Source organism: Macaca mulatta, chromosome 4, assembly GCF_049350105.2.
Source record: "Macaca mulatta isolate MMU2019108-1 chromosome 4, T2T-MMU8v2.0, whole genome shotgun sequence".
In the NCBI taxonomy this organism is placed as follows: domain Eukaryota; kingdom Metazoa; phylum Chordata; class Mammalia; order Primates; family Cercopithecidae; genus Macaca; species Macaca mulatta.
This window is the reverse complement of record NC_133409.1, coordinates 101,664,694-101,677,750: the sequence shown is the minus strand read 5'-3', so window position 1 is coordinate 101,677,750 and position 13,057 is coordinate 101,664,694. Positions and strand designations below refer to the sequence as shown.

The window sequence follows — 13,057 nt, the reverse complement described above, 5'->3', positions numbered from 1 at the left end:
CTGAAAAATATAAGAAAGCCAACTCACAAAAGGAAACTTATATACTGTTGGTGGGAATGTAAGTTAGTACAACTACTATGGAAAAAAATTATAGAGAGTTCTCAAAAAACTAAAACCAAAATTACTGTATTATCCAGCAATCCCACTACTGGGTATCTATCCAAAGGAAAAGAAATTTGTATATCAAAGGGACACCTGGCACTTGCATGTATTATTGCAGCACTATTCACAATAGTAAAGATATGGAATCAACCTAAGTTCCCATCAACAGACGAAAAGAAATGTGGCATATATACCCAATGGAATACAATTCAGCCTTAAATAAGAAGGAAATAATGTCATATGTAGCAAAATGGATGGAATTGAAGGTCATTATGTTAAGTAAGCTAGGCACAGAAAAATACTGCATGTTCTCACTCACATATGAGAGCTAAAAAACTTGATCTCATGAACACAGAGAATAGAACAATAGATACCAGAGATGGGAGTGGGGGGTTGGGAAGGATGAAGAGAGGTTGGTTATGGGTACAAACAAACAGTTAGATAGATGAAATAAGTTCTAATGTTTAATAGCAGACCAGAGTGACTATACTTAGCAACAATATTATGTGTATTTCAAGGTAACTAGAAGAGAGGGTTTGAAGTGATACCAAGACATAAAAATGAATGCTCAAGGTGACAGAAATCCCAGTTACCCTGACTTGATTATTACACATTCTTTGCATGTAGCAAACATTCACATGTATCCCATAAATATCTAAATCATTATATATCAACAAAAGGGGGGAAAATAAACATGAACATTTTTCATGACTAGAAAAAGTCCTTTTAAAATAAAGCTCTAGAAAGTCTACACATTTGGAAAAAGGTAGACAACACTATCTTTATACTCTGTAGTTAAGTGTGATAGTTTTTATTTAAGAACTATTGATTAAATATAACACAAGCCTCATAATATCTGTGAAATAATGTCAGTCTCATATTTTTAGGTAAACTGAAATACATGTACAGATACTTTCATTAAGAAACTAAGAGAAATTGTGAAAAATTTATCTTATCTCTAATGCTGTACTTTTAATGATCAGACTATGCTGACTTCTCTTTAACTCAATTTTACAATATTACTTTTATAACTCTGGGAAAATAACATTTATGGCACTACGGCATCATAATACTACCTTTCCCACCTCTCCCAGACTATTCCTTACTACAAAATCACTTGATAGAATGCTTACAGTTGCCTTCTGACACCCTATTCCTATGGAGGATAAGGCCAGAGAGGTTCTCTGTAAGGCTGTATGGATTGTTACTTTCGAAAGGCACTTTAAGTATTTTTCATTAATGTAGTCAAACAGTCCTTTTTTTTCTCAGTGATCTGAAGTTCAGTTACAGACTTCATTACATTTTGCCCCTAAATACTTCAAATGTCACTTTGGGAGGCCAAAGTGGGCAGATCACTTGAGGTCAGAAGTTTGAGACCACCCTGGCCAACATGGTGAAACCCCATCTCTACCAAAAATATAAAAATTAGCCAGGCATGGTGGTGCACACCTGTAATTCCAGCTACTTGGAAGGCTGAGCCAGGAGAATCGCTTGAACCTAGGAGGCAGAGGTTGCAGTGAGCTAAGACAGCCTGGGTGACACAAAGAGACTGTCTCAAACAAAACCTTCAAATGCTTCAACATACATCTCTTTAGAATAAGGGCATTTCTCACAAAACCATAACATTTTATACCTATGAAAATTTATAGTAATTTCTTAGTATCAATAGCCAGTCCATATTCAAACTTCCCCAATTGAGGAATTTATTTTTAATTAAGATGGTATTAAATAATTATACTTGGTGAGATAATTCTTTCTTGATGTTTTTCTCCCTGAGCTTCCTTCTTAAAATTGAAACCTACAGACAAGATGAACACAATAAACATTCATATATTTTTCAACTTGATAACCCAAAAGGTGGCTGATTTGCCACCTTTTCATTTTCTTGGATATACCATTTGAAAGTAGATTGTAGATAAAAGTCCTATTTTAACGCTATTTTTATAAGAGACAAACAGTACAGAAGATAGGCTCATAGATATTCTAAGTAGATATACCTATTATTCAAAAAGAAACACACATTTATTTGAGGAAATGCTGATGAGTTGGCAGCATTCCCTTTAATAATTCTTAGAAGACTATGCTCCATCAGAGCGAGAGCTGTGTATCTCTCTGTTCATTATTTTATTCCAGTGCCTGATTGTCTATTGATCTGAATCATTTGTTCAATAAATAAAAGATCATGGGGCAGGAAGAATGTCTAAGGATAACTGTCAGCTGGGACTTAGAGACTCAGTTCAACATCCAAGTTCAAGTACTACGGTTCTAATCATGTTAGACATATACCTCACTACCTGTGACAACAAATTTAGAGAAAGACTTATTTGAGAAGTATAGGGACAAAACTATAAAAAACATTTATATGGTATAGTTTTAAAGTAAAAAATTAAATGCATAGTATTATCTTCTTTAAAAAAATTAAATATATAATATTTTCTTCTTTAAAAAAGAAATCAGGCCAATAATAGTTTCCCATTTCTATCACCAAGATGAAAAAGTTAAAACATTTCCAAATAAAACAATGTTAACTTTAATCTCATTAAAGTCAAAACAAATTTATTCAAGTCAAAAGATAAAACAGATTTGTCATCTACCTCTTGAGTTGCTATTTTACGATTTAGTTCAGTTACTTTGGAAGAAGAATTTTCTACTGCATTTTGGCAAAGGAGTTTCTCTATTTCTCTCTGATGAGATGCTTTGAGGGATGCAATGTATGCTGCAGTATCTTCCTTGACCCTACAGGGCAAATGAAAGAAAACCACACATAAAAGCGGCTCTTCAACCTCTAATTCAGACTTAGCACAAAAACAGTGTAAGAAACCTGGAAATTAAGAAAAGGGAAAATGGGCACCAATATTAACTGTACCGTGTTAGGTGCTTTATACATTACTGCCTACGAGTTCTTAGGACCAATCCATGAGCTATTATTAACTGAATTTTATAAGGGCAAACTTGAGGAAATAGTGATATATCTCCACTTTATCCCCAACCTGAGGCTATACCTTCTGAGGGAATCTAGGGTTCCAAAATAACTGTCTGAATTTAAAGTAAAGCACTTGACATTTGATCTTTTAAGATAAACTCAGATTTCTTGCCCAGATGCTTCACTGGAAAATCACAGCTGTTCCCTTTAGAATCTTCAATGCCTTGTAGGCAGCATTAACCAATTTTCAATCCATGCATGAGACTCCAGGGCTAGTTGCATGTTGTGAGAATGAGACAATCTTTATGGTAATTCTCAGGACATATTATGCTTGAAATATGCAATTAAGTAATTTGGACTATAAGTGTGAGAGACTATTCATTTGTCTCTGTGATAAAATTTATTCAGAGGCAGTTCAGTAAATGGTTAAAATTATAAATAAAGATTTGATACACTTTCTACATATAAACATTTTCTCTCTTACTGGAAAGACTTTGAAAATAACAGGATTTAACTTAAAGCATGTATTTTAGTAAACTGCTATATTAATATGGTGCTTCCCAACTACAGACAAATTTAACCATTGCTTATTTCACCATATGAATATTTCTCCATGGAAACAGTGTGATTAGGGTCCTAGGAAAAGAATAAAAACCTAAATTAAAGCACATATAACTGAATGATAGTAAAAAGTCGAAATATGGGGCTAGAAAAGTTTATTCTTCACTTCTCAGGTCCAGACTTATCTAAGAAACAGATTGACAATATTAACAAATTTTATATGATGTACAGGAAAATTCATAGGAAAACCTGAATTTAAAATTCTTTCCTGGAAAGAATGTGGTTCTTATTAAACAGTTTCATGCTACTATCATAATATTCAGGACTTAAGAAACAAGGTTTCCATTTGGTAGCAATATGACTGCCATATGGTAACAACATGACTCACTCACTGCCATAGCTGCCAGTCAATAAGCATTTGTTGGGTGTTTCCCATGCTCCTTCTGCTCCTACAGCACACTGCTGTGGGGATGCAAAGAAGCATAATCTTACAGCAGTTCTCAAGGAACTACAAGGCTGGGTATGATTAATCCTTTCTTGGTACATATTAGTAAGTTTTGTAGGAGTTAGGGGCAGGAGAAGGCAATTTCCTGGGAAGTTCCATGAAATGTTATGTGAAGGTAGTACTTATAACAAGAATGAGCAAAAGGCATGAGGAAATGTGACAGATTAGGTAAGTACAGTAGTATTAGAATAGTGATGAGACTTGAGATGCCAGGCAGAGAAATTTAGTCTTGATATTTAAGGAAGTTGGGAGTCACTGGAGAGCAGAATGACCCAGGTGTATGAGTGTTTAAAGAATATGAATGATTTTTAAGCAAGATGACTGGGGAAGGTTAAAAAAAAGAAGGAAGATTGGAGTGGGAAAATTGTATAATGGCAGCACTGGTTTATTAAAGTAAGGAAGAATGGAAAACGGGAAACATTTATACCCAAGAAATAACAGAGATAAAGCTGGCCTGGTAATTAAAATAAATATAGACAGGGAAGGGGAGCTTGGGAAGAGGAACTAATTTACAGCTAAAAAAAGGAAACTTGAGGTATTGGTGATTCCAAGAGAAGCAATCCAATAAATAGTTCCAGGTTTCACATCTGAACTCAGCAAAGAGAACAAACTTTAAAAGTAAATCTAGAAGTCATGGTTCATAGAAACCATAAGAATGGGTAAGTTTAGCAATGGAGAAAGAACAGAGAATGAACAGAAAACCAAGAGCTCAATGCTGGTAGAAAGCCAGATTTTTTGGGGATGGAGAAGGAAGAAGGGTCAGAATTCAGAAAAAGAAACAGAAAAGGAGTTTTGGTCAGAACTCCCAAGTCACAGAGGTTAAGGGAGGAAGGCATTTCAGGAGAAGTAGTGTGGTCAACACTGTTGAAGAAAATGAGGATGGAGAAAATGCCACTGGCCTGGGAAAGGTCATTATTGAGACCAGGTTTAAAAGGGGTGATGATGAAAGCCATATTTAAGAGGAAGTGAGATAGAAATAAAAGACTACTTGTGAAAAACGGGTACTGAAAGACGGGATTGGAATTTGATCAGGTGAAAAAAAGATATGAGGATGTCAAAAGACTCAGAGGAAAGAGACAGTGGATAGCAAATGGAGATTGTGAGAAGGAAATGGATGAGTATAAAGTTCCTTAAGGCATGAATGGATGTGATCACAAGGTCAATTTGAAAAGTGATTTTTGAAAAGAGGACCTTTTCCTTTTAGACTGCCAACTAGCTTTAACAATAACTGTTTTCTGAAAGCAATCTGCCTATAGCAATAATGAACTATGACATTCCTTTGCTAGAAGAGCCCAGTGAGTCAGCTTATTAATATCATATGGGTACACGCCAAAAGGCAAGACTGGCGAGCCCAAGGACACAATTTGGGTTGACACAGAGGTTCAGGTACATCAGAATTTGGGCCACCAGCAGGTAGAAGACCCTATCCTGAAACAGATATATGCTCAGCAATGTAATATAATTTATTAATATTCACTTATGAATTCAGTTCTGGGTCAAACTAATTATCTGGAGGAAATATATCTTATAATTTTTCAATTTTTATCTTTTTATTTTTACAAATATTTACAATTTAACATTTTACCTTCTCATGGAGTTTTCAAATTGATTGATTGCTGCTTCAGATTTCACCTTCAGCTCATTCTTCTCTGAAATTAATCCCTCTAGCTCATTTTTTAATCTGTAGTTTTCTTGTAAAACTTCTGAAACATGGGAATCAGTGAAAGTATGTGGTTGGTAAAGCTTGCTGTCCAGGGTTCCAGAGAAGGAGTTAGCATTCCCTTTACTTGAGTGCAAAACATCTTTCTTTGCCCTTTTGGCAGACATTTCCTCTCTGCCCTTAGAGTTCTGATTTGATAGCATCATTCTTCTTTCTTTCTGAAGCCTCTCCACAGTTTTTGAAAGGTCTTGTATTTCTCTCTTTTTTGCAGCCAGTTCTTCATTGAGTCTTACTAATTTAGCTTTCGCATGAGCCTGTTCCACCTGGAATTCTATAGACTGAAAATCTTTATCATCTTTATCATTTTTCTTGACGTCTAATTCAGCATTCTGATGTTTAAGAATGTCTATTTCGGCTTCAAGGTTTCTTACAGTGATCTGATGGGCTTCCTTAATGTCATCAAGTTCCTTCTCCAGTGCTTTAATTCTCGGAGAGTCATGTTGATTCAATTTGCAGGCAAGTAGCTGGTCCTGCTGCTCTAGTCTTTGTTCATACTGAATCTGAAGGAAAGAATCCATGTAATCCCAAACACTTGTTAAACGTTTCATTAGTTGCTGAAGCCCTGCACACTACTGGGTTCTACCTACTCCTTTATTCACGTACTCATTATACAGTCTGATGTCTACAATTCTGTTTCTTGAGTGAGTCAAAGGTATTGAAGTCCTATTCTTTCAGGGCATAACATTATGTATTCTTGACATATGTTATGTAATTTAATAATTGATAAGTTGCTTCATAAATATTAACTTACCTATTTTCTTACACACTGCAAAATTTATTTTAAACCTTACAACAAAACCTATTATTATGCAGTCTTTTCCATAAAAACTGTCAGCACACTCTTTGAGGATAAACAGTAAAACAACTGGGGGCACTGAAGTCTTTGGGAAACAGCACATTTTCAACTTTCTAACATCAATTTATTAATTTCATAGAGAGTAAAATGGCCTGGAATTTGTATACTGGAGCTTTAATATTTTGTTTAGTGTTCAGCAAATGAAATAAATAATTTCTCCTACGGAGAGAGGCACCAGCAGTGTTTGCTCATTCATTCAATGGGTATTTACCGAGCTATGACCTTATGCCAGGCAATATGCAGGTTCTAGCAACAAAAAGACTCAGTTCTTATTTTCAAATAGCTCACAGCTTGGTGAGGAGAGCAACATGGCAGCAGCTACAATGTCCCATAAGTGCAATAATGGGCCTGTGAACATAGTGCAGTCAGTGCAGAGGAGGCGAGGCTGCCCTAAGTGTCTGGAGGCTTGACAGAAGGTGGGAAGACTACACAGAGACAGCACATTTATGTTCGGTCTTGAGAGATGAGTGTTAATTTGGGGTTAGGTGGAGTCAGGGATGTTTTGGAAGTAGGAAGAGCATATGCAAAGCTGGTCGAATGCTTGGTATATACAGGGAATCAGAAATGAAAAGGGGAAGAGGTAAATAGTAAGCAAAGGCAGGAGTGGGATGGGGCAGGCGGCTGCAAAAAGAAACAGAGTGTTTCGATTTAGATATATAAAAGTGGAGTAGGGGGTTGGAGTTTATACCTGAGAGTCTTATTTGGTTGGTGGAACACTAATAATAATTACAATCATTAATTGTTTGCTAGACTCCATGCTGGTAATTGATACCAGCATGTTATCAGGGATCTGTATCTCTATATCTCTGTATCTATCTGTATCTATCTGTCTATATCTATCTATCTATCTATCTATCTATCTATCTATCTATCTATCTATCTATCTATCTATCCATCCATCCATCCATCCATCCATCCATCCATCCATCCATCCATCCATCCAACCAACCATCCATCCATCCATCCATCCATCCATCCATCCATCCATCCATCCATCCATCCATCCATCCATCCATCTATCCATCCATCCATCCGTCTATCTATCTATGTGTAAAAGTGGGTGGAATGGAAGAAACCCAACCTCCTTGATGTGACCTTAATTACCAGGCCACTGTATTATTTCCCGGTTATCAACCTTCTACTTTTTCTGGAATCTAATGTTCTTTCATTTGTCGCTTTTCTCAAAATATAAATCTGTGGAGAATTGAGATGAACTTCCTAGAACATCTCAGCTCCCTCATCTGCAAAATAGTGTTAACAATATCTACTCCTCACAGGTGTTTGGAAGGATTATGCAAGATGAACAGAGATATTTATGAAAGTATCTAGCATGAATTCCTGACAGAAACCATGTGCTCAACAAATTTTTAAAAATAATCTATAACTGTTATTGGTCTACAAAATTTTTTTTAAAGTAAATTAAATATGTCCTGTTTCATACTTGGTCTGTTCTAGCACTTGTATTTTCTGATTCATTCCTGTTTCACAAAATAATGGAAAACTCAGAAAGTAAGACATTTCTGGAAGATGCTCCCCTACCCGCTGTTCCTAAAGTGCATACTTCTGTCTTATTCCCTTACCCTTCTCTAGATAAATTTCAGTGAAAATATTTTCAAACATGGTAATTTCTTTTTTCCTTTTGTACTGAATACATATCAAGTGTGTTTTATTCTGCTTTTTCATGACTTAATTTCCACTAATTCTAATATTGAGAGAGGTGATGTAAAGATTATCTTGTGTTTGATTATTCTGTCAGAAATAAAAAGAAAAGTTGCTGAAAGAGGACACCAAAATAGGATGGACTTGGTTTCTTTTGCACCTATTGATACCAGTGGTAAAGGTTTCATGGGAAAGAATGTTTATAGCTATTTGTTAAAGTGAGATCCTAAGAAATGCCAGCCCCCATTGTCCATCTCTGACCTTTATTTATCTCTGAGGCTACTTAGCACTTACCTTCATTTTCTGAAACTGTTGTTCCATGGTACGAAGGCTTTTCTTTGCTTCTTCATCTTTGCCCTCCAGATCAGCTTCTAGTTTTTTTATCCTTTTCTCCATAAATTCTACTGTATTTTTATCCACTGTATCACCAGCTGCTGATGCAGCCAATATTAAAGCAGGTAAAGAATTGGGATATCTTCTCTTCAGAATCCCTTCCATTTCCTTAACCTATTAAGACATATTTTCCACCAAAAAACTCTTAGATTTAATAAATGAATTCAGTAAAGTTTCAGGACACAATCTACAGAAATCAGTAGCATTTCTATATAACAATAACAATCTCGCTGAGGACCAAGTCAAGAACTACCTAGGAATACATTTAAGCAAGAAGGTGAAGGATGTGTACCAGGAGAACTACAAAACACTGATAAAGAAAACCGTGACACAAACAAATGGAAAAACATCCCACGTGCATAGACTGGAAGGATCAGTATAGTTAAAAAGACCATACTGTCCAAAGCTATCTACAAATTCAATTCAATTCCTATCAAATTACCAAAGTCACTTTTTACAGAATTAGAAAAACCAACCCTATAATTCATATGGAACCAAAAAAGACGCCGAATAGCCAAAGCAGTCCTAAGCAAAAAGAACAAAGTTGGAGGTATCACATTACCTGACTTCAAATTGTACTACAAGGCTATAGCAGCCAAAACAGCATGGTACTGATAAAAATAGACACATAGATCAATGTAACAGAATAGAGAACCCAGAAATTAAGCCACATGCCTACAATCAACTGATCTTGGACAAAGTCAACAAAAATATACACTAGGGAAAGGACACCCTATTCAATAAACAGTGCTGGGAAAAATGGACCGTCATGTGCAAAAGAACGAAACTGAACTCACACTTCTCACCTTATATAAAAATAAACTCAAGATGCATTAAAGATCTAAGACCTGAAACTATAAAAATCCTAGAAAAATTTCTAAGAAAAACTCTTCTGAACACTGGCCCAGGAAAGGATTTATGTCCAACTCCCCAAAAGCAAATGCAACAAAACCAAAAATAAACAAATGGGACTTAAATAACCCCATTAAAAAGTGGGCAAAGGACATGAACACACATTTTTCAAAAGACATACAAGTGGCCAAAAAATATGAAAAAATGCTCAACATCACTAATCACCGAATAAATGCAAATTAAAACCACACTGAGGTACCATCTTACACCAGTCATAAGGGTTATTAGAAAGTTAATAAACAGCAGATGTTAGTGAGGATGTGGAGAAAAGGGAACACTTGTATACTGTCGGTGGGAGTACAAATTAGTAAAATCATTATGGAAAACAGTATGGACATTTCTCGAGACCTAAAAAGAGAACCATTTCATCCAGCAATTCCACTACTAGGATTGAAAGGAAAATATACTGTATCAAAAAGACACACACACACACACAAACAAACACACACTATTCATCCATAGAAGATAATAAAAGCATGTTTTAAAGCAACATGGATGGAACTGGAGGCCATTATCCCAAGTGAAATAACTCAGAAACAAAGTAAAACTCCACATGTTCTCACTTATAAGTGGGAGCTAAACAATGAGTACATATGTATATACAGACTGGAATAACAGACACTGGAGACTATAAAAGGTGGCAGGGTGGGAGGCAGTGAGGGCTAAAAAATTACCTACCAGGTACAGCGTTCATTATTTGGGTAGTGGTTACCCTAAAAGGCCAGACTTCACCACTATGCAATATATGCCTGTAAGAAATCTGCACTTCTACCCCCTAAATCTATAAAAATAAAACAGTAAAAATTTTGAAACATATATAAGGTCACAAATATATGTAAAATAAAGCAATTTAATGCATAAACTTAGATTATGCTACACTTGTCAAGATTTCAGAGATACTTATAGCATATCTCCAGATTGAATCAAATGCACAGAAGCACAAATTAATTTCAAATTTTACATCCCTAGATTATCTGATAAAAAATTTTAAAGTATATTGTCTAATTACCTATTGGTTTATTTACAGAAATTCTCTTACATTCATTAGAAATATATCTTCAGGGCTGGGTATGATGGCTCATGCCTGTAATCCCAGCACTTTGGGAGGCCAAGGCAGGTGGATCACTTGAGGTCAGGAGTTCCAGACCAGCCATGGCCAACAGGGTGACACCCTGTCTCTACTAAAAAAATACAAAAATTAGCCGGGCATGGTGGTACACACCTGTGGTCCCAGCTACTCAGGAGGCTGAAGTGGGAGAACTGCTTGAACCCAGGAGGCAGATGGTTGCAGTGAGCCAGGATCGTGCCACTGCACTCCAGCCTGAGTGAAGAGTGAGACACTATCTCAAAAAAAAAAAAAAAATATATATATATATATGTATGTCTTCAGACTTTCAATTAGTAATAACCAGTCCTCTTGTGCACAAAGCTCTCCCCTTCTCTTTTTTCCAGACTCCTTCATATGATAGTGCTTCTACACTGTACTGATTGAAAAATTACTTACATGCACATGAGTGTGTAAACTTTTTGCAATGAACATTCAGCTTTCTAAGCCCCTGACTCTGCCTAAAGCTCTACTCCACCCCAATCTCCTGGTCCAAGTAAAGTTTAATCTACTTTAAAATAATTTATTTTAATTGGAAAGCAAGGAGGACTAGATAACATTTAATGAAGTCTTCATAAAGGACTGGATACTTTTCATTTAATCTAAAAAATAATGACATATTATATAATGAAAGAAACACATTAGGGTCCACAGAAATGACAGCTTATTATATGTGCCTGTCTATATACACGCTTTTAAAACCTATTATGGTGAAGACATCTTTGCAAAACACACAAACACTGAATTCTTTGTTGAACTGTCTTCTAGCCTATGAGCACGCAACAAAATAGCACCTGAGAGGCAGTCTAGTGTCAGTTAAGAGCATATTTGGGTTAGACTGTGCCACCAGCTTTAGGACCCTGTGTCAACTAATCCCTCAATTTAAATTTCTCTTGCCTCCTGGGTAAGATGGGGATGGTAACAGTAGCAATTTCAAAGGGTTGATATAATTGAGGATCAAATGACTTTCATCTTGGTAAGCACTTAGAGTGTGCAGCATATAGTGAGAGCTTGGTAATTGTTGGCTTTTATGATGATTTCATCTCCTAAGGTAAGATGGTTTGCTGGTGCTCAAAATCCTGTTCATATTAGGTATCTAAGGGGCATATGATTTGCAAAGTTAATATAAATCCATTTGTGAAAACGCTTACACATTTATTGATATATCATAAATTGGGATATATCCACCTACGAATACTAGTAATTCCTTTCACCTGAAAAATTCAAAGCTTTGTTTCCTCTGATATTAGTTAATTGAGTTAGTTGTAGGTATATGAAAATTCATGTATACATACCAACACTACATATCTTAAAAGGAGAACTAGATTTTATAAATTTAACATTTTAAATTAATGTATTTATTTAAAAATTTAAACATTTTCAATCTGATTTTGATATCTTGAAATATATACTTTTTTTTGGGAAAAATGAGATTTTATTTGTATTTTCTTTAATTTTGCTTTTCAGTATTATTCTTTGGTCAAAAATGCCAGTTTGACCGGTATACAAAGTAAACTTTTTTTAACTCTCATTGAAAGTTAAACCATGAAATATTCCATTAAATAAAAAAAAGTACAAACACAATCTAAAATTTTCATTACAATATACATCTAATTAGCTCCATTTTGACTTATATTCTATTTAAAAATAGATAATTTATAATTAGTCTATTTAAGAATATTGTGAGGGGCACCCAAGATGGCCGAATAGGAACAGCTCCAGCCTCCAGCTCCCACAGTGAGCAACACAGAAGATGGGTGAATTCTGCATTTTCAACTGAGGCACCGGGTTCATCTCACTGGGGCATGTCAGACAGTCAGTGCTGGTCAGAGAGTGCAGCCTGACCAGCAAGAGCTGAAGTAGGGCGAGGCATCGTCTCACCTGGGAAGTGCAAGGGGTAAGCGAATTCCTTTTCCTAGCCAAAGGAAACTGAGACACACGACACCTGGAAAATCGGGTAACTCCCACCCTAATAGGGCGCTTTACCAAGGGTCTTTGCAAATGGCACACCAGGAGATTATATCCTACACCTGGCCCAGAGGGTCCCACGCCCACGGAGCCTCCCTCAACGCTAGCACAGTAGTCTGAGATCTAACTGCAAGGCGGCAGCGAGGCTGGGGGAGGGGTGCCTGCCATTGCTGAGGCTTAAGTAGGTAAACAAAGCCATAGGGAAGCTCAAATTTGGTGAAGCCCACCGCAGCTCCAGGAGGCCTGCCTGCCTCTGTAGACTCCACCTCTGGGGACAGGGCATAGCTAAACAAAAAGCAGCAGAAACCTCTGCAGATGTAAATGTCCCTGTCTGACAGCTGGGAAGAGAGCAG

The 13,057-nt window shown here is 36.3% G+C and overlaps 1 protein-coding gene across 6 annotated transcripts in view; it reads right to left on the bottom strand.

The window, feature by feature from the left end:
• Positions 1-13,057, bottom strand: part of CEP162 (centrosomal protein 162) — a 108,765-nt gene that overhangs the window by 28,687 nt on the left and 67,021 nt on the right. For all 6 annotated transcript variants that reach the window (XM_077999688.1, XM_077999690.1, XM_077999689.1 and 3 more), the window contains 3 exons: positions 8,621-8,833; positions 5,677-6,311; positions 2,697-2,838 (listed from right to left, as the gene is read on the bottom strand). In XM_077999688.1, the coding sequence (XP_077855814.1) occupies positions 2,697-2,838; positions 5,677-6,311; positions 8,621-8,833 (990 nt within the window). The remainder of the gene's footprint in view (positions 1-2,696; positions 2,839-5,676; positions 6,312-8,620; positions 8,834-13,057) is intronic.